The following is a 24,242-nucleotide window of genomic DNA, read 5'->3' on the forward strand; positions in this document are numbered from 1 at the left end:
GACAAACCTGACAGCAGTTGAGATCCAGAAAGAATAACACTGGTTGATTTAGTGGAATAACAGACACAAATGCAAACATGAGTATTAGGTGCCCTGGAACCCACACAATTTTCAACACAGAAAGTACTGTAGACTCTGTGATTTGATGTGACAGGCCCCAGGACTGTACTGCGGACCTGTATCCTCATCCTGTCTATAAGATTTCATCCTGGCAGTCAGCGTATCCCAAGGTGTTTACTGAGGAAAGAAAGGTCTGCTAGAGTCCTCAGAACCTATAGAATGGCTGGAGCTGGGGAAGGGAGAGAACAACAGTGGACATTGTGAATGTTGGGGTCAAAGTCCACTGGCTAACTTGGTGCTTCTGATTCTCTTTAAAAATTGTGTTAACCTTTATTAGCTTTTGTACAATTTCTCCAGCTGTTAGCCACACCCAAATTTCTCTCCTTGTTTGTTGTGTCACCATTTCTGTCTCTATTGTCGACAACATTTCTTGGTATTAAAAAAAAAAAAAATTCTCAGTACCTGATATTGAAGAGTTGTTCAAGTTACTTTGGAAATACAGTGCTCATCACTGGATCTGCAAAGTAATGAGCTGAATATTGCTGGTTGATTGCTGATTACAGGCTGTGTTCATTGCTCTCCACTCATCCCTTCCTCAAGCAGCGCTGCTATTGGCTGGGAGTTTTGCTTGAGAAATTAACAAGGCCACACTGTTGCACCACAGCCTAGGTGTTGCACAGTAGGATGGAAATGATGTCTGGCATCATCACAGCCACTCGGTCAGGACAGGAGTTGTTAGTTCGGCCGTGAAAATGAACTGCCCTGGATCAGCAGTGTCGATGGTGGGGCCTGAAAAACAACTATTTCCCAAAAATAATTAATTCTTCTGAAAAAGTAGTCTATTATTTTATACTATAACTTTCATTAAGAATAAGATCTTCCTCAGCAGCATGGGGGTGCAGGTTGCTTGCTAGGTTCATCTGGATATATTTTACCAAATCATTCCCTGCCACTCCAGGGGCCTCAGGCATCGGTTCACCTCAGTCCCTCCTAATCTCTGCCTGTGGCACACAACAATTTAGTTTCTTGAGGGATGGAATACATTAGTGTAATTCAGTTTATAGGACTCAGTGCAGGGATAACTGGGTAGGGTTTAGTGGCCTGCATTGCGCAGGTCAGACAAGATGATCTGGCCTGAAACCAGGGCGGCAGGGGAGGGCGCCGAGCAATCCCCAACCGGGAGGGCGGCGAGCCCGCCGCGGCTCTGCTCTCCCCAGCGGCCAGAGCGCCGGGAGGAGGGCGGAGAGCCCCCGGCAGCCAGAGCGCTGGGGGGAGGGCGGCAAGCCCGGCCGGGGCTCTCCGCTCTTCCCGGCGGCCAGAGTGCCGGGAGCAGGGCGGAGAGTCCGCCGCGGCTCTCCGCTCTCCCCGGCGGCCAGAGTGCCGAGGGGAGGGTGGAGAGCCCCCGGCGGCCAGAGTGCCGAGGGGAGGGCGGCGAGCCCGCCACGGCTCTCTGCTCTCCCCGGCGGCCAGAGTGCCGAGGGGAGGGCGGCGAGCCCGCCACGGCTCTCTGCTCTCCCCGGCGGCCGGAGCACTGGGGGGAGGGCGGCGAGCCCAGTCGCGGCCCCACTCTCGGGCCGGAGTGCCCCGCCGCACCGCCCCCCTCCAGGCGCCGCCCCAAGCACATGCTTGGTGGGCCGGTGCCTGGAGCTGGCCCTGCCTGAAACTCTCTGATTCTATGACCTTCCTGCTAATGGAGCATTCAAAACTGTTCCCAAAATGGCATTCTACTAGCACTTTAAGCCATCTTAATAAAAACGAGCATTCGTGTTTGGTTTGTTCTGTGAAATGAGTTGAAAGGTCTCAGTACAGTTCCAGGGATAGCTTGAAAACCCATCACACAATGGGGACCAACTGGCATCCTTTTTTGGCAGTCTCAGGAGTGACACCAGCACTGAATGGGCAAGAGGCTGAACCATCCTCTCATGCCTGCTATTGATCACTTCAGATCAGGGTTGAGAAATGTTGAGGAGGGAGTAAGACAAAGCATACTGTACTCTGGGTCCAGGAGTATCTGATCTGTGGATATATAGAGACCTTTAGTCCTCAAGGCTGGCTTTCCATAAAGCTCCATTTTCTCTCTCTTTCTTTCATAGATTCTAAGGCCAGAAGAGACCATGATGGCCATTTAGTCAGACTTCCTGTATAGCCCAGGCCATAGAACTTCCCCAAAATAATTCCTAGGGCAGATCTTTTAGAAAAATATCTCATCTGAATTTTAAAATGGTCAGTGATGAAGAATCCACCACAACCCTTGGTAAATGGTTCCACTGATTAATTATTCTTGCCATTAAAAAAATGACACCTTATTTCTAGACTGAATTTGTCTCGCTTCAACTTCCAGACATTGGATCGTGTAATACCTTTCTCTGCTAGATCAGTGGTTCCCAAACTTTAACAACCTGTGAACCCCTTTCACTAAAATGTCAAGTCTCATGAACCCCCTCTTAAAAATCAATATTTCCAGGGATATACCTGAGTATAAATTATAAAAGCAGTGATCTTGGAAATATAAAATTTGTTTTTATGACATGCTTATTACGCACTATTTATTAATTAGTTATCATTAAAGTATTTTTATTACATTATGAAAACGGCAACACTTTTCCAAGATCTCACTTTTGTAGCTTGTATCACTTTGAATAAACATGTTATAAGACAAGGCTCCTATGCTTCATCAAGTAGTATCAGATGTAAAACAGTATGAAGGTATTTAAGAAGCCAACTCAAAGAGTTCCTCCTACACGAGCATTCAGGTCTTGAGCAGTCCAGGCAAACAGCGCACGTTACAACAAAGCTTAAACTTGTTCTTCATAATAATTTAAAAAACAATACTAGCTGAGTATTTACTTTTAAAAACAGCAAAAAATACCCACCTCCCTTTCCATTTCTTAGAAGGAGTCTTGAAGGTTAAATCTCCTCAGTGTGATAGAGATGTTTGCTTTGAACTGCTTAGCTCTTGGAAGTCCAGGGGCTCTGGGCTGCTGTCCCCGTGCTGCCCCGGGTCCCTAGGGTCAGCTCTGTCCGCCATTAGGGATTTTTTTTCCCGAGAACTCCCGTAACATTTCGCGAACCCCCAGCGGTTCACAAACCCCAGTTTGGGAAACACTGTGCTAGATGGAAGAGCCCATTATTAAATATGTGTTCCCCCTGTAGGTACTTAGACTATAATCAAGTCACTCCTTAACCGTCTCTTCGTTAGACTCAAGATGCTCAAGCCTATTTAGCTTAGCAATATAAGGAATGTGTTCTAATCCTTTAATCGTTCTCGTGGCTCTTCCTGAACCCTCTCCAGTTTATCAAAATTCTTCTTGGATTGTGAGCTCCCAAACCGGACACAGGATTCCAGCAAAGGTCTCACCAGTGGCAAATACAGAGGTACAATAATCTCTCAACTCCTACTCGAGGTTCCCCTGTTTATGCATCCCAGGATCGTAATAGCTCTTTTGGCTACAGCGTCACACTGGGAGCTAATGTTCAGCTGATGATCCACCACGACCCCTGTCATAACTAGAAAGGGAAGGGTAACAACCCTCCTGTATACAATACTCTAAAATCCCTCCTGGCCAGAGGCACCAAAATCCTTTTACCTATAAAAGGTTAAGAAGCTCAGGTAATCTGGCTGACACCTGACCCAAAGGACCAATAAGGGGACAAGATACTTTCAAATCTTGGGGAGGGGGGAGGCTTTTGTTTGTGTGCTCTTTGTTTTTGGGTGTGTTCGCTCTTGGGACTAAGAGGGACTGAACATCAATCCATGTTCCCCAAATCTTTCTGCACAAGTCTCTCATATTTCAAACTTGTAAGTAAACAGCCAGGCAAGGCGTGTTAGTTTTATCTTTGTTTTCTCAACTTGTAAATGTTTCCTTTGCTAGAGGGTTTACCTCTGTTTGCTGTAACTTTGAACCTAAGGCTAGAGGGGGTTCCTCTGGGCTCTTTGAATCTGATTACCCTGTAAAGTTATTTTCCATCCTGATTTTACAGATATAAATTTTACCTTTTCTTTTAATAAAATTCTTCTTTGAAGAACCTGATTGATTTTTCATTGTTTTAAGATCCAAGGGTTTGGATCTGTGTTCACCAGGACTAACTGGTGAGGGGATTACCAAGCCTTCCCAGGGAAAGGGGTGTAGGGACTTGGGGGGATATTTTGGGGGAAGAGGAATTCCAAGTGGTCCTTTTCCTGTTTCTTGTTAAAGGACTTGGTGGTGGCAGAGTATTAAAATTTAACCTAAGCTAGTAGAAATAAGCTTAGGGGGTCTTTCATGTGGGTCCCCACATCTGTACCCTAAAGTTCAGAGTGGGGAGGGAACCTTGACTACCCCCAAATCTTTTTCAAAGTCACTGCTTCCAAGGAGAGTGCCCCATCCTATAAGTATGGCCTATGTTCGTTGTTCCCAGATTTATACATTTACATTGAGCCGAATTAAAATACGTATTGTTGGCTTCCGCCCAGTTTACCAAGTGATCTAGATCACTCTGGATTAGTGACCTGTCGTCTTCATTATTTACCACTTCCCTAATTTTTGTGTGAGGTATACTTTCTCTGATATGTGTGTGTCATATCTGAATATAAGATGTATTATTGATTATAGATGCAATACCCACAAATACATGTGTATTTGTGCGTGTGGGTGTGTATACAGATGTATCTGTACATAAGGGTGAGAGCCTCAGCTGGTATAAATTACCACAGCTCCATTAAAGTCAATGGAACGCTGCCAATTTACACCAGATCTGAATATATAATTTCCAAAATCATTGTAGAATTTCCTTGATTTCAAACATTTATTTCTCAACTGAGTCTTTAATCCCCTCTGCTGTTAGTGATGTGTGCTTTTTTTCCACTAAGGTCTCCTTTCCTAGTGAAAACGCAGTGGATGTTAATGACATTGAAATAGATGGCTACATTTTAAACTACTCGGTTGTGCTAAAGCGCACCAATCCTTTGTAGTTAGCAAATGGAATTCTGCAACTGAATGAATGGAAAATAGAGGTGGCAGTTTTCCATTTAGAACTGGCGATCGGCTGCTATTGGTTTTGCTGCAGGCCAGACAGTCTTGAAAATAGGCTGGCAAATCATGGTGAGAGCCCTATCATTTAATTTCCAGCTTTAAGTAAAAGCTATTCAGCATCACAGTCCCTGTCACATACCTTTCTTAGCACTCCCTCAGATCCTTTATTTTCAACTTAAGAATCTATTTTTGGCGAGGATGGCCACAGAGAATTTACAAAGCTCCAGCTCTCATCACACACCTTAATGATTTCTTTCCATTAACCTTGGGCACAGTGGTTTGCAAAATCACTCCACCTGCAGCACAGCAGAGCGGAAGGCTCATGGACATCTAGCTAACCCACAGTTACTTAGTTGCAGTCAAGTCTGGAATCCTCCTTCTAGTAAATGGGACTGGAGAAGTCTCCATGCTTGTGTCTGCATGTGTTGTGTGCGTGGGTGTCAGTGCATATGGCACTCCTCAGTGTGTGCTAATGCATTCTGAGCCTGTCCTGGGGACAGTTAATGGGAAGGAACCTTTCACAGAGTTCTCCTCTGGGGTAGTTCTCCCCATTTGCTCTGTTGGCGGCAGAGTTTGCCACCTACTAACGCCACAGATCCCAGAAAAGCAATGAGAGGCTGGGGTATCCACATAAAGCCCCCGTGACTCCATGCTGGCTCTAGGTCTCTGCCTTTTTTTCCTTTGGAGCTGCAGCCAGTAAGTGCCACAGGGACCCCTATAAAGAAGGTGCCTGACTATAAAGGGAATGACTGAGGTTTTATTACAGTTTTGCCCTTAGCTTCTCAGGGCTGGTGGGAAGTGATGCACACTCGCCTATCATCTCCTTCCCTGCCCCACCCACACCCTCCATGCAACTTGTGGAGAATGCCCCCCACCCCTATTTAAAATCCGGAGGAAGTGGAGAACAGAGGCAGGTGATCTGTTTCCCACCTGGGAGACTGAGTCCCTCCTTACATGCAGATTGTGCAACTGGATCCATTACCAGGCTATCCGAGTATTTCCAAAAGAGCACAGAAAGGATCCCAAAGATCACCCTCCTTTGGAAAGCAGTAGCAGAAGTTTCAAACCACTTGGATCCATTTTTCAATAGTGCTTCTCAAAAAGGAGGAAAAACTCAGTTTAGAGGATGGTCTCTTATATTTCTGTTTGAAGTTATTGCTTTACAAATGGACAGGAAATCAGATATGGGAAGGGTCTTGTCGATACATATTTCATCCCACCAATGCACACAGCTTCCTGAAAACAGAGAGCTTCTCTTTTTCATTTTTCGAGTCAGCAGAAAAATGCTGTATGTTTGGATAAGGGAAAAATTGTGGTGTGTGTGTTGGGGGGGGGGGAGGTTAGATTAAAATAATGTTATATTTTTGCAATTTTCTTCCCTTCACAGAAATATTTGTTGAATAATTCACAGCAGAGGAGGTTCTTCCACAGAGGACAGTAATCTCTCATTTATTGGCTACACTCGGGCAGACTGCAGAAGAGCTCCTAATTCTGAAATATATCATGGCCTTGAGTCTTGTGAAATGTAGCTCTGCTCCCATATATAATTTCATTTGCTCAGGAGCCAGTCTGGACGCTAATAAGCAAGGTATAAAAAGGAATGTGTTATGGATCTCACCTTGGAGGTGTGGAATAGGCTATGTGTTAACATATTGGATCTTCCATTCTGGATTTAAGACTGTAATTCGTTATATTGGATTCCAAAGTAAAACGGCCAAGGTAGGCATCAAAGCGAGTGAGTGATGTTGGAGTTATGGAGCATCAAGTAACACAACGTTGCATGTGTTATGAGAATGCAGAAATAGTAACATAGCCTGGAAAAACCTTACACCACACAGAGACTCAGCCTAAAGACTGATATGCCTTAGACCACTGTTTGTCAGCCTTTTCAAATTGGTGACGTCTTATTCAAAGTCACTTTTTTTTTAAATTCCCCTTACTTTTATTGTAAATGGAAGAGTAAAAATGATCAGTGATAACCCTAGATAATTCATCTGTGTGTGTGTGTGTTTCAAGAGGTTGACCGAGAGTACCTCATCTTAAAGGGTAAGAGTGTGCGGAGAGTGGGGAAGCGAGATGTTCTGTGCTTTAGATGGTAATCACGCTATCAGTGCCTTGTGAGAAACACTATGTTAGATGTTAGAAGAAAGAGCAGGTTGACCCAGAGGCGGATATGAATACAGGCTTCTTTATTGTGATACTTGTTCTCCTGGACCCAATTGTCCAGTAAGCACTGAATTAGTTACAGCACATTCTTTTTGTCTAAGTTAGTATGTACACGCCTACATCGTCACAACACCCCCAAAACCCTTATTAAGGAATAAAAACACCCATTTTGTTAGTAAATCACAGGTGAAAGTAAGCCAGTACGGCGTACCGGCAAGAGCCAGTACGCCGTGCCGGACCGCCCTGGCTTCCGTGACGGGGATTTAAAGGACTCGGAGCCCCCTGCCACTGCGGGGAGCCCAGAGCCCTTTAAATCCCCCCCCGCCGCAGCTCAGCGCCCAGACTGGGGCCGGGATTTAAAGGGCTCGGAGCTCCCTGCTGCTGTGGGGAGCCCAGAGCCCTTTAAATCCCGCCCGCAGCTCCGGCAGCCGGGCTGGGGCCAGGATTTAAAGGGCCCAGAGCTCCTGCCACTGCAGGGAGCCGGCTGCCAGAGCTGCGGGGGGGATTTAAAGGGCCCTTTAATTTGCCCCTGAGCCCTGGGGGCTCCCAGCCATCTCTGCAGCTGGGAGCCCCAGGTTGATTTAAAGGCCCTGGGGCTCCCAGCCACAGCCGGAGCCCCAGGGCCTTTAAATCTTGAGAGGCCCCGCCTCTTCCAGTTGAGGTCACACCTCTTATGGATGAGGCCACTCCCCCTCAGGACTCCGGCAGTACCGGTAAGTCCTGTAAGTTACTTTCATCCCTGTAGTAAACCCACCTCTATCTATTACTCATAACATTACACATACTTTTACCTTGAAGATACATTCCTTTGCAACACTTCATTGCCATAAATCTTCCTCATCAGCAGATCTCAGGGGAGGGAGGAAGGGGCCGTGAACAGTTCTCAGGGGAGGAAGGGGAAGGGGCCCTAAGGCAGGGCTGGTTTATGTAGCTGGGAAAGGGAGGGAGGGACAGATAACATTCCTTTTACCTTCTTTTACACAAAGGGCATTTCTCCTGCAGCTTCTGCAGCCGCATCCTTATCAATCTTTATGAGCAACAGAGAAGGGAAGAATCTGGCAACTTATATTTTAGACAAAGAAATACTGAAGAATTTGCAGCGTATGTATTAGACTATTGCCTACATATGCCTTTGTCCCCTAATACCATGTCTGCACATTAGCAGCTTATTGTTATACTTAACCCTAAAATATCTCAACATCAGACACTGTTGGATATGGGGGGGGTGCTATAAAAGCCAATACAAAGGCTAATATATACAGTGCGGGCATTTCCTTCTGCAAAGAACCACGTCTGAAGCACTGGAAGTCAATGACTGGTTGGGTATCTCGTGCTTCTGCATAAAGATAACAGAACTAGCCGGTCTGGAAAGGGTAATGGATCAATGCACTAAGAAGTTAGGTCCCAAGCATACTATGTGCTCTTTGTGGGGTGACACCTGCAACCACATGCAGCCCATAGACTTCAATAGCACCCCCTCAGACCTGCCACGTGGAGCTCACTGAGCGGTCATGGTCTTAGCATCACGGTCCAGCAGTCCTTACTCAAGCAAAATTCCTATTGAAGTCAATAAGACTTTTCCTGCGTAGTCCAGATGAGTCCCACCCTATGGTTAGCTGTCTTGGAGGTAAATGGCTAATTAATAAGACAATTTGAATTTGGTGGCCCAATCCACAAATATCTATGCACATGGGTAAATTTACTCACAGGACTACTCCAGGTATTGATGTGCAAAAGTATTTTCAGGATCCAGGGCCAACGTTTGTGATTCGTTAGTTATGTACCTGACTGTGCAGGCATTTACTGTCGAGCACAGACTAACTGCTGTGAATTATCCTGCAGTACGCTGGGATTGTTCTCAGTAGTAAATGTTTGCAGGTTGGGCCCTGCATTTTCTGCTTGCATGCAGAAACCTTGGGCCTCTTTCCACACTGTGTGAATCCAGTGTTATGCCGGCATAATTCAGCCCTTTTCCGTGCAATGGCTTTCATTTAGATGAACCCAGCAGTGAACCAAGCCCCTCGAGCCTAAGTGTAATGTCACCTCTGTTTTTAAGAAATTGTCATACCAAAGAAGCAGCTATGACTTTATTTAGGAAATTTGATAACGAGGAAGGACAATATTGTGATTGAGGCATTGGGACTCAGGAGATCTGGGTTCAATTCCGTGCCCTGCCATAGACTTCCTGTGGGACTTCGGCAAGTCACTTAGGATTTGAGTAAGCAAAGCGCTTAAGCATGTACTTATGTATTCATTTCAGTGGTGCCTTTATCTCTCTCTATTTCAATTCTCCATATGTAAAATGAAGAGTGTACCTACTTTCTTCTATTTTTTGTCTGTTTTATCTGCTTAAATTATAAGCTCATTAGGGCAAGGTTGGGCTCTTACTAGGTATACATCTACACTGCAGCTGGAAGCATGCTTCCCAGCTCAGGCAGACAGACGCACTAGCTCTGTTTGGGCTAGCACACTAAAAACAGCAGTGTAGCCAGAGATAGCACAGGCTAGTGGTTCACGCTAGCCACCCAAGTACGTACTTGGGGGTCCAGGCATGCTTGTTCTCAGGCAGCTAGCTCAAGCTGTGCTATCTTTGGTGACTCAACTATCTTTAGTCAAGCTAGCATGTCGGTCTACCCGAGCTGGGAAACATACTTCCAACTGCAGTGTAGACATATCCTCTATGTACGTACAGGGCCTAGCACAATGGAGCCCCAGTCTCAGTTGGGCCCTTCAGAGGCTGCTCTGAGCAGGGCCGGCTCCAGGCACCAGCCCACCAAGCTTGTGCTTGGGGCGGCACCTGGAGGGGGGCGGTGCGGTGCTCTGGCTCTGGCCGCCAGGGAGAGCAGAGCCCCAGGCGGGCTCGCTGCCCTCCCCCCGGCGCTCTGGCCGCCAGGGAGAGCGGAGCCCTGACCGGGACTCGCCGCCCTCTGCCCCGGCGCTCTGGCCGCCGGGGAGAGCGGAGCCGCAGCGGGCTCGCCGCCCTCCCCCTGGTGCTCTGGCCGCCGGGGACAGTGGAGCCACGGTGGGCTCACCGCCCTCCCCCCGGCACTCTGGCCGCCGGGGAGAGCAGAGCCCCGAGCGGGACTCGCCGCCCTCCCCCTGGTGCTCTGGCCGCCGGGGAGAGCGGAGCCCCAAGCGGGACTCGCAGCCCTCCCCCCGGCGCTCTGGCCGCCGGGGAGAGCGGAGCCCCGACCGGGACTCGCCGCCGGGTAGAGCGGAGCCCCGGCCGGGGCTCAATGCCCTCCCCCCGGGGCTCTGGCCGCCCTCCCCTGCCGCGGTGGGGCGGGGGGGGGGGGGGGCAGCCGGAGGCTTTTTTGCCTGGGGCGGCAAAAAAGCCAGAGCCGGCCCTGGCTCTGAGATAAATAACACAGACCATATGATGAGGCAGAGTGTCCCCACAATGGCAGCAGGGAGGTTAAGGAAGCTGACAGGGTCCTCACCGGCAACAAAAGTTAGGGAAAGTTTGTGGGCCCAGTTGGCCCCGCCCCACTGCATCTGCAACGTCAGGCCTGGAGAGAGCAGATGACAGGAGAGGGCCTCTCCCAGTTGAGGGCGGAGCAGGAGGGAAGATGGCGCTCTGCTTCTCTTGGCGGGAGAGAGCCTGGCTGCAGCACTGAGACGGAACTCGCCAGCCAGCCAGACCAACCCTCCTGGGAGGGGCGACCAGATCCCAGGAAGGAAATCAGCAGAAGCACAGACTAAGTAGAAGGGTAGGGCTCCATTGAGGGTTTGTGGGAGGACTCTGGTTTTGAATTGTGTTTATTTTTGTTCCTGATTACCTTTGACCCTTAAACAGCCTGAAAGGGGTAGGACTGAAGGGTGTTTAGGCAGGAAGCCCAAATCACCACTATGCTGGACCTCATTGGGACAAAGACACACCAGCAGAGACCCACAGCTGGATGAGTTGTGCCCAGAAGGGACAAGGGGGTTCCATCCTGACAACCCAGTCACAAATCCTGTATGGCTGTATATATGGATTGCCTCACTCTGATTCTCTCTGTTCTGCCGTATTGTATATTAGACGACATATTTAATGATTTAAAACAATAAAAGTGAAGGGAGGCAGGGGCGGGGAAGGCGGAAGAGAGACAGCCTGAGAAAGCACACCTGCAGTGTTTTATCGGACTTTCAGTTCCCAGTAAAAACACCTTCTTACCCCTGCAGTTTTTCCCGCCATTGCTTCTTGATTGGGCTACTTCAAAAGTGCTGGACGTTTACTGAGTGTCATGCTGAATAATGTATTGGATTATTATTAAATTGGTTGCAATGAATTCTGTGTTGATGTATCATTTCCTTTGCATAATGTGGCAAATAACTACTGGATTTATTATGTCGAGAGAAGTTCGGAGCGTTGACAGGGCTCTCTAAACTGAAATGCCGACCCGATGGGGAGTTTGTGCTTTATATTTAATGTTAAATTCAAGATGTTGCACATTTTTTGCTCACTTTTGAAGGAAAAAAATCAAATGACTGGTTTGCGTTAGTTGGGCAAAGTGACATCTACAGCTGGAAAATTATCTGTTGAATAATTCATTTAAAAATAGCACAGAGTTAATCAAAAAATTATTCAGCAAATATTATTCGACCAGCTCTGCTGACATCTTGCCTTATCAAGATGGGTCTAATTTTTTTAAGCACCACCATTTCATGATTAGCAGGCTCATTCTTTTGCAATTTTTCTTGCTGGTTGGCTCATGTCATAGGCTGACTCCTAAAGAAAAACGACCTTTCAGCCCACCCATTGCTGCATATTTAATGATAAAATGACACTGGTTAAAATTAAGTTTTAATTTATTACTGTATGTCTCACCTGATCCTTGTATATCAGTGGTGAATGATGGTCTTTTGCTTGATGAACTGGACTGGGATTCAGGGGATGCTGGTTTCTGGACTTCCTGTGACACCTTGGGAAAGTCTTAATCTCCCTGGACCTCAATTAACCATGTGTAATGGGAATAATAGTCTTTCCTTTCTGCTGTCTATTTGGATTGTCCCCTTTTGGGAGCAGAAGCTGACTCTGGGGTCACAATCTGGGTTGAGACCTTTGGGGCTACCTGGAGACAGCTGATAATAGTTTTGATTGGTTACATTTTAATATTTTAACCTTATCAAAGGAGCCTGGGGGTTAGTTGCACTGCTGGTTGTTTATGAGACCAAGCACGTTATAGGGTCAACTGTAGTGGGAAAAAAAACCTTTAGCCCTGTCTCCTGGTCCATTGCATTTATGTACGCTGCGTACTCTCTGGGGGTTCAAGGCCATGGCTGAGTTCAGACCACATTACCCCACCTGATTAGAAATGTAGAAGGTTGGTTGGTTGAAGTCAACATCAGAGCTGCTAATTCTTGAGACTTCATCACAATCTTGCAATATCTTGCAATACCCCAGCTGCTGAAATCAAGAGATTGCACAAGAATCACAGCTTTCATTTAACCAGACAGTGTCTATCCCTTATGGTTGCAAAGAAAAGCTTGACTGTGTAAAGTGAGTGCTCTCAAAAGGCTCAGAAAGCAAATAAAAAGAGCCCCACATTTTTTTAATTTTTGTAAATCACAGGATTGCAAATCTCCTCATTTTGGGGGGGCCTAACATCATTTTTGAACCCTTGAGGATGGCAGCATAGCCCCAGTGAAGTCACCAGCCCCAGAGAGATCAATCATTTGAAGCTTTTGTATCATTAATGAAAAGTTTTCCCCCCATTGGCTTTCTGTGCTGTACCGCTGAGATCTCATCTTGCTTGAAACAGACATGACTGTGTGCATCTTGCTTTAGGAAAGACCTACACAGGATAACTCAGAGATGTTGCGTTGCAGTTGATAAAATAAAAAAATAATTTCAGATTAATCGTGGGTGTGAAATTGACACCCAGCATCATTCCTCACAAAGACTTTAAAATCCTGGTTGGCTGAATCCAAAGGAATTTGGAGAACAGCTAAAATAATATATCTTAAATATATGTTTGGTGCCTCTGTACAGGGCCGGCAGAACCCATTAGGTGACCTAGGCGGTCGCTTAGGGCGCTAACATTTGGGGGGCGGCGACCACAGCGGCTGGATCTTCGGCCACTCCGGTCATCGTCGGTATTTCGGGGGCGGGACCTTCCGCCGCCTCTGTCGGGGGCGGCATTTCGGGGGCAGGACCTTCCGCCACCTAGGGCGGCAAAAAAGTTGGCGGTGCTCCTGCCTCCGTACTGTGGTGATAGGCACCTTAGAAAGATTCAGATAACTGATCCATCACTAAACATGGCTTCCATTCCTCCTTATATGGTTTTTATTCCCCCAAATACATGCATCTAAATTGCCCAAGTGTTATAGTCTCCTTGGCAGCTGACCCCATGCTTTTTGACTTGCGTTTCCTACACGCATTAACATCTAGGGCTCCATCAAACACACCAAGCAGAAGGAGTTTCTTGCATTGCAAATACCTCTTTATGCAGAAGAGATGTGATCTCTATCTCTCCTGCTTCCATGGAGAGAATGCAAATGCCTGGCCCGGACACAACAGTTTGCATCTTATGAAAAGGTTCTGAGAGGAAATATATGTAAAGGAAATGCCACCTTCTGAAACCAGAGTTGTGGGTATTTGTCAGGACAGTGAGATCATCGTCTGCTCAATGTAAAAAGTAAGGTTATTACTGGGATCTCCCCAAACTCTTTTGAAGACAGGTGGAATAGTGGGGTTCTACTAGTCAGCGGAATATTTCAGTCTTTTTCTTTTTCTGGCTACTGTCTAAATTAACAGTAGCTCCCCTTTCTCTGCAACCCTGTTTCTTCCACTTCCCTGGATTTTGTGGGGCTTCTTTGTTACAAACATACACACACACACACGCCTATATCACCATCCTTCTCCTTCTTAGCTACAATTCTCTGCTCCTTAAGGTTCATTTCTGGTCTCACTTCCTTCCTCTGCCATATGTGTCCCTCTCGTCATGCCACTACAGTTTGTCTGTCTCTCTTTCCCTTTGTTACTTTCTCCTTCTTCCTGCCTTCTCTAGCCCACCCCACCCGGAGTGTACCCAGCAGCAAAGGAGCCTGTTCAGTAGCACATTCCCAGTAGCACTTTGGAAATACCAAAGATCCCACAGTCCTGGCCCTGCTAGGAATATACTGCTCTGTAGGAGCATAGGTGTGACCCTATGCTGGAAGAGGACTTCAGGGGAGGAGACAGACTGCTAAACCAAAGGGAAGCAAGTGTGGAGAGACTCACAGACAGAAGGGAAAGATTCTCCCCTCAGGCATTCAAGTACTTGACCCTATCCACATTGGGCTGGGAAATGAGCTATGGCAAGAAAAGTCACGGTAATAATGTTGGCACCTTGTTACACACCAGATCTCCACCCAGTGTTCGGTCGTGCCTGTTAACTTTAGTGGCAGCAAGACCTTTTTACTCCTGCTAGCAATGCCAAGCAGGGAAGTCATTTTGGCTAGTGGTTAAAGCACGCGACTGGCACTCAGGAGATCTGAGATCATTTCCTGGCTCTGCCGTAGACACCCTTTGTAACCTTGGGCAAAATCACTTTCTTTGCTCAATTTTTCACGTGTAAAATGGGGATAAGGATGCTTCCTTCACCCCCTCCCCTCCCCTTATCTCAGTTGTGACTTCTTGGCACTACTATAATACAAATGATAATAATAGAGCTAACACGACTATGGGAGAGGGAGTTGGATTCTTGTCCGGCTTGTGTCTCTCATCAGTAGAATTAGCTTAGCTCTAGATAAAGCCTCTTTATCTCCCAGCTCATTTGCCCCTTAACTACTCTGTAATATACAGTAATTTATTTGGGCCAGGGTAGGAACCTATAAGAGCACACCTTGTCCTTTCCTATCCGAGAGTGACTTCTCCATAGTGACAGTCACAAAAGTTGCCCTTTCTTGCAAATCTAACGGACCTGCTATGGAGTCACCAAGAGACAATGAATGTGGGAGCCCCACAGTGCCAGCTACACATTCAGATCAGAACCACACAGAAAGGGACTGTCCACATTAGCTTCAAGCATTGCTTCAGCTCAGTTTTCAACACAGCTTGACCTGCCAGAGTGAACACTCTGGCCTTTTCCATACCAGGATTTTTAATCCTAAAATTTCCCACTGTTGCTACCACTAGAGTAGCTGCACACATGGTGGCAATGGTGCCACAGCACTGCTGAAGACATATAGCCCATGGGCGATGGTGATTTCACCATCATATTGTCTAGGCCTGTTCTGAGGAGGGTTAGACAGTGGAGCGGTTAAAGTGCCAGTGGCTGGCTACTCAATAGACTTTTCTTCATTGGAAAATTAAGGTCTATTAGAACGCAACCATAAGGAGTTGTGTTAACAAACATGATGCTCTAACACAGAGGTGGGCAAACTATGGCCCGCAGGCCACATCCTCCCCGGCCCCTGAGCTCCTGGCCCAGGAGGCTCGCCCCCAGCCCCTCCCCCGCTATTCCCCCTTCCCTGCAGCCTCAGCTTGCTCTGCCGCCGGCGCAATGCTCTGGGCGGCGGGGCGGCGAGCTCCTGGGGCAGCGCAGCTGCAGATCCTGGCCTGACCCGGTGCTCTGTGCTGCGTGGTGGTGTGGCTGGCTCCGGGTGGCGCGGCTGTAGTGCCGTCAGCCACCGCTGCTCCAGGCAGCGCGGTAAGGGGGGAGGGAGCGGGGGAGTTGGCTAGAGGGCAGGGGAGTCCGGGGTGGTGGTCAGGGGTGGGGATAGGGGTCGGGGCGGTCAGAGGGCAGGGAACAGGAGGGTTGAATTGGGGCAGAGGTTCCAGGGGGCAGTCAGGAAGGAGGGGGGGCGTTGGATGGGGCGACGGAGGGCAGTCAGGGGTAGGAGTTCCTGTGGTGGTCAGGGAGAAGAGGTGGTTGGATGGGGCAGGGGTCCTGGGAGGCAGTCAGGAATGAGAGCTGGGGCAGTCAGGGATGGGGGTTCCAGGGGGTTCCAGGAGCTGTCAGGGGACAGGGAACAGGGGGGGTTGGATGGAGCAGGAGTCCCAGGGGGCCATCCAGGGGTGAGAAGCAGGAGGGGTCGGATGGGGGCGGGGGCCAGGCCATGCCTGACTGTTTGGAGAGGCACAACCTCCCCTAACCGGCCCTCCATACAATTTTGGAAACCGATGCGGCCCTCAGTTTGCCCACCCCTGCTCTAACATGACTTAAAATTTTTGTGTAGACAGGCACAATGATATTCAATGGAATTTTTCATAGTGCAGGAAATTCTATGCAGGACAACTAGAATTTTAAGACTCCAAGAATGCATGAAAGATCAAAATATTATAGATAACAAACAAGCTCCAATCCTATATTAAAATCCAACTATATCTTGACTAAACAAGTCATGAGTATTTTCAGTGTGACCAAAACACTTTTTATGATGATCCCATTTGTTTGTGCAGGTTTCACCACTTACATTTTAAACTGTGCTTTCAGAAGCTTAAGTCCTGAGTGGTATTTCACTGGTTTGTAGGAAATGAAAGAAAAACACATTAGCAATTCAGATAAACTCACACTGACGCTTGGACAGTTGGCTGCTTTTTCTGATTGGAATTAATATGTTGCCTTTTTGTCTTGCACTAACCAGAGAGACACCCCACCCTCTTCACAAAGCCACTGGGAACTTCTGTTAGCTCTAAGGCAGATGTGACCTTCCTCCCCCGTGTTCTTATTCACAGGGTAGAATGTTTGGCTTATTTCTCTATAGAGGATTTACAACTGCTAATTATTTTTCAGTTTGGCCGTTTTACTACTGGAAGATGCTTCAGAATTATATGTGCAAAGATATTCATAGCGGTGAAGAGTAAAGTTAAAATTTCTAGTTAACTAATTAAGCAAAAGTTCCTGTCTTGGTGGTTTTAGGCTTGATCTGAGCATGGGTCATAGAACCCTTTACACTTTTCTGTACATTTTTTGTATCAATGTTGAGATCCTTATTGATTGCTAAAAAAACTTCTTGATCTGTCATAAACATGTAAGGAAAAGAGCCCTCTATTGCTAACTAGGTGAGGTTAAAACTGTTTTTCAATGGAAAATTATTTTTTTTGATTAAATTGTAGTTTTTCATGAAAGGTTAAAACTCTCAAGGGGAGACCATGGTGATGTAGTCCAACCAAGGAGCCCAGCCTACAGAAGAAACTAGGAATATGAAGAATCCCAACTACAGCTCCCATGAGATACTGTGGCAGCGTTCCTAATAGATATATTTTGGTTTGGGGACAAAATATTTAAGTATTCCAATTTTTCAGTGGAAATATGAATATTCAGTGGGGGAGAAAAAAACATTTTTGGCCAGCTGTAGGGCTAACAGTGTGTCCCATTTCCACAGGCATTGCTATGTCGTCCTTGTTCTTTGACAGTTGAGAATATCACAGAGGGTATGAAAATCATTTCATTTTACTTTGGCCTGCAGTAGCATTTAAGGGAAAACGTGCAAAGAAGATGCTTCCTAATGAAGAGGCCTTTCCTCTTGTTGTTGTTTTTTATTTAATATTCGTATTGTGGTAGCACCTAAAGGCCTCAACCCAGTTGGATTTCATTGGGGTAGGTGCTGAAAATGAGTATGATAAATGACCACTTACCTCAAAAATCTTACAGTCTAAAAGAGGAAATCTTTGCCAGTCCACAAAATGTGCAACACCTTAATTTCCTTATTGATCTTTTTTACCTAGTCTTTGTTCAGGTTTAACTCCCAGTGACTGCAGGGAGAGTTTTGCCCGATGGGTAAAAATTGAGGCCCGATTTAACAAAGTACAAAAGCACAAACCTAACTGTTAGCACTTGATCCCATTGATGTCAGTGGGACTAAAGCTACGCAGACGGTTAAGGACCCTGCTTGATAAGTGTCTGAGCCCTGGTCTACACTACGGGGTTAGGTCGAATTTAGCCGCGTTATGTCGATTTTATAATGAATGCATCTATACAACCAACCCAGTTCCATCGACATAAAGGGCTTTTAAAATTGACTTCTGTACTCCTCCCCGCCGAGGGGAGTAGCGCTAAAATTGACCTTGCTGGGTCGAATTTGGGGTAGTGCAAATGCAATTTGATGTTATTGGCCTCTGGGAGCTATCCCAGAGTGCTCCAATGTGACCGCTCTGGACAGCACTTTCAACTCCAATGCACTAGCCAGGTACACAGGAAAAGCCCTGGGAAATTTTGAATTTCATTTCCTGTTCGGTCAGTGTGGCGAGCTCAGCAGCACAGGTGACCATGCAGTCCCCCCAGAACCGCAAACGAGCTTCAGCATGGACCGAAAGGGAAACACTGGATCTGATTGCTGTATGGGGAGAAGAATCTGTGCAGGCAGAACTTGGATCAAAAAGAAGAAATGCTAATATATATGCCAAAATCGCACAGGGCATGATGGACAGAGGCTACAACAGGGACACACAAGTTCCATACCCTCCTCACCCAGACTACCAAGAACGCGGGGGCAGGAGGCTCCAGGCACCCAGCCACTCCACTCCAGAGGATGGCCCAAGCAACAGAAGGCTGTCATTCAAACAGTTCTGATTTGTAGTGTGGCTACAATAAGCAATGTGGCCTTGTCCATCCCTTCTCCCACACCCCACCCCACCTGGGCTACCTTGTCAGTTATCTCACTTTTTTTTAATTAATAAAGAAAGAATGCCTGGTTTCAAAACAATAGTGACTTTATTTTCTTTGCCAGCTGTGACCGAAGAGGGGAGGGTGGTTGGCTTACAGAGAATTAAAATCAACAAAGGGGGCGGGTTTGCATCAAGGAGAAACACACACAACTCTCACATGGTAGCCTGGCCAGTCATGAAACTGGTTTTCAAAGCCTCTCTGATGTGCAGCGCGCCTAGCTGTGCTCTTCTAATCACCCTGGTGTCTGGCTGCTCAAAATTGGCCGCCAGGCGATTTGCCTCAACCTCTCACCCTGCCATAAACGTCTCCCCCTTACTCTCACAGATATTATGGAGCACACAGCAAGCAGCAATAACAATGGGAATATTGGTTGCGCTGAGGTCTAACCTAGTCAGCAAACAGCGCCAGTGAGCTTTTAAACATCCAAAGGCACATTCTACCACCATTCTACACTTGCTCAGCCTGTAGTTGAACTGCTCCTTACTACTGTCCAGGCTGCCTGTGATTGGCTTCATGAGCCATGGGAGCAAAGGGTAGGCTGGGTCTCCAAGGATAACTATTGGCATTTCAACATCCCCCACGGTACTTTTCTGGTCTGGGAAGTAAGTCCCTTCTTGCAGCTGTTCAAACAGCCCGGAATTCCTAAAGATGCGAGCGTCATGCACCTTTCCCGGGCCGGCCATCCCACGTTGATGTTGGTGAAACATCCCTTGTGATCCACCAGTTCTTGCAGCACCATTGAGAAGTGCCCCTTGTGGCTCACGTACTGGTTGGCAAGGTGGTCGGGTGCCACAATAGGGATATGCGTTCCGTCTGTCGCCCCACCACAGTTAGGGAACCCCATTGCAGCAAAACCATCTACTATGACCTCCACATTTCCCAGGGTCACTACCCTTGATAGCAGAAGGTCAGTGATTGCATTGGTTACTTGAATCACAGCAGTCCCCACAGTAGATTTGCCCACTCCAAATTGATTCCCGACTAACCAGTAGCAGTCAGGCATTACAAGCTTCCACAGGGCTATCGCCACTCACTTCTCAACTGTCAGGGTAGCTCTCATCTTGGTATTCCTATGCTTCAGGGCGGGGGAAAGCAACTCACAGAGTTCCAGGAAAGTGGCCTTACGAATGCGAAAGTTTCGCAGCCACTGGGAATCATCCCATACCTGCAACACTATGCGGTCCACCAATCTGTGCTTGTTTGCCAGCCCAGAATCGGCGTTCCACTGTATCAACCAGCCCCACTGCCACCATGATGTCCCAATTGCCACATCCCGTGCTTTCAGGAGCGTCTGTGTCCATGTCCTCCTCACAATCGTCCTCGTGCTGCCGTCTCTTAGCCAGGTTCTGCACATACTACAGTATAATGCGTGAGGTGTTTACAATGCTCACAACAGCAGCGGTGAACTGAGCGGGCTCCATGCTTGCCGTGCTATGGCGTCTACACGGGTAACCCAGTAAAAAGGCACGAAATGATTGTCTGCAGTTGCTTTCACAGAGGAAGGGGAGACTGACGACATGTACCCCAAACCACCCGTGACAATGTTTTTGCCCCATCAGGCATTGGGAGCTTAACCCAGAATTCCAATGGGCAGCGGAGACTGTGAAAACTGTGGGATAGCAGCCCACAGTGCACCGCTCCGTGAGTCGATGCTAGCCACGGTACTGAGGACGCACTCTGCCAACTTAATGCGCTTAGTGGGGACATACACAATCGACTGTATAAAATAGATTTCTAAAGATCGACTTCTATAAAATCAACCTAATTTCATAGTGTAGACATACCCGGAGTTAAGGAGGAGAAGGATGGCATAGATGCAGGAAGAGGGAAGTAAGAGTACAGAGTGTGAAGAGAAATTTTTTTTAAAGGGGTCAAAAAGGTGTGTGTGGAGGGGTGGGGAGGAGAATGGAAACTCCTCTGTTCTTCTCTAGCCTCTCCTATTTTTCTGTTATCCTATCATCCAATTCCCTTCTCTTCTCCTTCATCTTTCCCTCGCTTCCTCTGCCTTTCACTTCTCCCTCTTGCCTTCTAGTCTCCTCCATGTCTTGAAAAGTTTTCATTGATTCTTTCTTTTTGTTAAATCCTCTCCTTGCAACTGCCACTAGCCTACACATGCCTTCTCCTCTGCAATGCCAACCTCCCCAGTAGCACATTATGTCCATGACTGACAGGAGACGCTGCCTGTGACAGCACCAATTGTACAGTGCAGTGGCCACCGGTGCAGTAAAAGATTAAAAAAAGGCAACCAGAAAGAGAGCTTGGAACCAGGATGCGCCCGTACAATGATGAAATTTGTTTCTTTAACAGAAGTAGAGTTGGCATGTATTGTACAAAGGGAGATCAGTATCGTGCATTTATGGGTAATGCATGGTCTATTCCTGTTTATACAGTAAGGCTAACTGAGTTTCAATTGCTGCAGCTGCATAAAGCAGTTTTCTGGTCCCACTAAGGTCAGGGTAGAATATTGTTGCGTTCAGTATTAGTTTGCAAATTGCACTCTCATGGGTTTGACATAAAGTGATGAGGAATTGAATAAAATGTAAAATCATTCAGCGACATTAATTCTGCAAGTGTGGAACTGATGCAAAGGCTCCTTTTTTAAATTCTCTGTGTGACAGCAATGACTCAATACATCCATTAGAGTCCAGACTTTCAGCGGTCTGCAGATTAAAATCTCCAAGCAGTGGCTTTAGACAAGGAATTGAACAGAGCTGAAATGATAAAAACCCTGGGCATTTTGGGAGCAGTCCTGAATTGGGGCTCTTGTCACAACTGGTTCTGATCAAAGAGATGACTAGTTTTAACTCTCTTCCTACAGCAACCAGGGAAGATTGCAAGGTTTAAAAGTTTTCCCATCAGCCGCTTGCTGTTTTCTCTCTCTTCCAGTTGTGCCCTCTGAGACAGGGTTGCTCGAGCGGCTGTGTAACTGTGTCTGTAACTGTGACATTTCTTCCTTCCGCTCAAGCCTTCGGGTCTCATCCCTGCATTGAAATAGATTCAACCTTCACCATTCACCCCTACATACCTGCATTAAAGACCACTAAATGGCCTTCAGTGGCTGAGGAGTAAAATCACTGTCAGCTTCAATATCCCTCAAAATGTTGCAGTGCTAGGGAACTTCACTGTACATCCTGAGGTTTTTGGGCTTCTTTATAAAAGCAAGTGGTCCATAGAATCTTTACCGCACTGTTTCCAATGCAGTAGCTGATTTTATCACAAGGTTTACAGGATCTAATCCTCTGAGCCCCTGATCAGTTCCCCGCTTTAAATCTCTCCTGTACAGCCTCCATTTACCCTTTTGGTTGTGATTCATTTGCTCTCTAATGGATTTTGTAACACGGTGTACAAAAGATACATTATATAAATAAACAGCCCTGTAATTGTGATATATCAGACACTCTAATGCAGGTGATCCAGGGATATCACCGATAAAACATTGTAGTTCTCTACTGCCTTTTACCCAAAGATCCCAGAATGCTTTGCCAACATCAAGCCAGCCTTGTAATACCCTGAGGAAGTAAAGCTGTAAGCACTATTGTCCCCATTTTACAGATGGAGGAAACTGAATATCAGAGAGTTTAAGATGTTTGCCCAGGGTGTCACAGTGAGACGGGGCAGAGCCAGAAATAGCCTCCAGATTCCTCCATTCTCCCCTTTTTAAAGGACAGAAGCTGTTTCGAAGGAAGGAGCTACAATAGTCTCACATCTCAGTGGGCAACTGCCTCTAGGTTATTCCTTTTGCATGTTGCTTTTAACAAGGGGGAAATATAATCTGATGGTTGGAACACAGAGTTTTGGAGTCAGGCATTCCTGGATCTGCCACTAACCCACTCTATGACTTTAACCTCAACGCTTAACCTCTCTCTGCCTCCATTTCCCTATCTGTAAAGCACAGATAGTACTTAGCTACCAATTTGGCAGGTGCGAGGCCTAGAGAATGTATGTAAAGTGCACTAAGATCCCGGGATAATACATGCAAATAATTAATTTATTTCTAATTCCTATGTCCCATAAGTCCTCTCTTAGGAAGAGCAATAATCCAATGATTTATTAGTATAGATGCAATTATATTGCTGGTTTGTCACTCACCTGAATTAAGGCATCTCTCTCTTTTTTTCCAGGGCCGGCAGTCCTTCCTCAGAGATCATGCAGATTGATTTTGAAATTGAAGACCTAAGTGATCAACCTGGGACCCAGCTTATCACGTGGCAGGTTGAATATCCTGGGGATACGACATCTGATCTAGGAGTCTCCAAGATCTACATAAGCCAGAAGGATCTTGTGGGAGTCCTGCCTTTGGCCATGGTAAGGAACTACCCATTACTTTGAATGTTGTTTACAACTATGGCAGCAAAGGTACGTACATTCTGTGCAAAAGGGTAGGGAAGAGCTCCACTCCAGTGATGAGGTTTTTCTTAGGGCTTGAGTCCAATGTTCTTACCTTGTTGCTAGCTGATCAGAGAAAACCAATTACAATTTTCATTCAAGAGCACTAACAACTACAAAGTGAGATAATTTATTTTATTTCCCTGAAGTATTAAGAATATAATTAATATTGATATTACAATACAAATTGAGTTAGTCAAATCAAACTGTTAACAGTAATACAATTTCAAATTGGATAACTACAAAACGTTCAACTTAAGACCAACAATTGGTCAAGTTATTGCATGAATGCACCAGTAATCAAATCACAAAGCTAACATAACACAAATGATTAAATTACTTATTAAACTTGCAATCTCTATGGGGTTTATTTAGCAGCTTTAACTTTCCCTTGAGGAAAGAATAGGCTAAGATGCAATTTTTATGTATCCCAAGTGATTCTTAGAGATCTATGATAAGATTTGCTTTAAACATAGGTTAATCCATTCCTAATGGTACCTTATACTCTGCATATATACGCACTTGCTATTACTATTAATGGACACCCCCTACCCCCAAAAAGACTGGGATAGGTCTTTCCTGGTACACATCCCTGCATAGGTGTTCAAATGTCCTGTTAAGGAGACAAAAAGAATAAAGTTCCTTAGAAAAAGTATCTGCTCCTTAGCTTGCTGGTCTTGGATGCTTCATAGTCAGTCAGGAGCTGCCATTTGGGAAACCAGGCAATGGCTTGTGTACCATCACACAAGTAGGTGTTCTCCTTTTAAGGTGTGTTTTCTTAGTCACGAGTTTGTCTCCTTCCCAGATAAGTAAAATTAGAGACTAGCAGGAAGGGATTATTCTACTCAGATGATCTCAAACCCTTGTGTTTAGGTGAACAGCTAAGACTCTTGACTGTTGGGACCTGTTGTCTTCCAGGTCATAACCTATGACCCTTTGTCCTTTGAGTTACAAAATACAAATGTAATTCTTTACCCATTCACACGTCTCAAGCTCACATTTCCTCAAGATGGGCCAGGCTTCATAAAATAAAATGAGAAGA

The 24,242-nt window shown here is 46.4% G+C and overlaps 1 protein-coding gene across 6 annotated transcripts in view; it reads left to right on the plus strand.

Annotated features, from left to right (window-relative positions):
* Positions 1-24,242, plus strand: part of TMEM132D (transmembrane protein 132D) — a 417,065-nt gene that overhangs the window by 253,514 nt on the left and 139,309 nt on the right. For all 6 annotated transcript variants that reach the window (XM_065568628.1, XM_065568629.1, XM_065568627.1 and 3 more), the window contains one exon: positions 22,936-23,119. In XM_065568628.1, coding sequence (XP_065424700.1) covers positions 22,936-23,119 — 184 coding nt within the window. The remainder of the gene's footprint in view (positions 1-22,935; positions 23,120-24,242) is intronic.

The sequence above is a fragment of the Chrysemys picta genome, chromosome 15 (genome assembly GCF_011386835.1).
Source record: "Chrysemys picta bellii isolate R12L10 chromosome 15, ASM1138683v2, whole genome shotgun sequence".
Lineage (NCBI taxonomy): Eukaryota > Metazoa > Chordata > Testudines > Emydidae > Chrysemys > Chrysemys picta.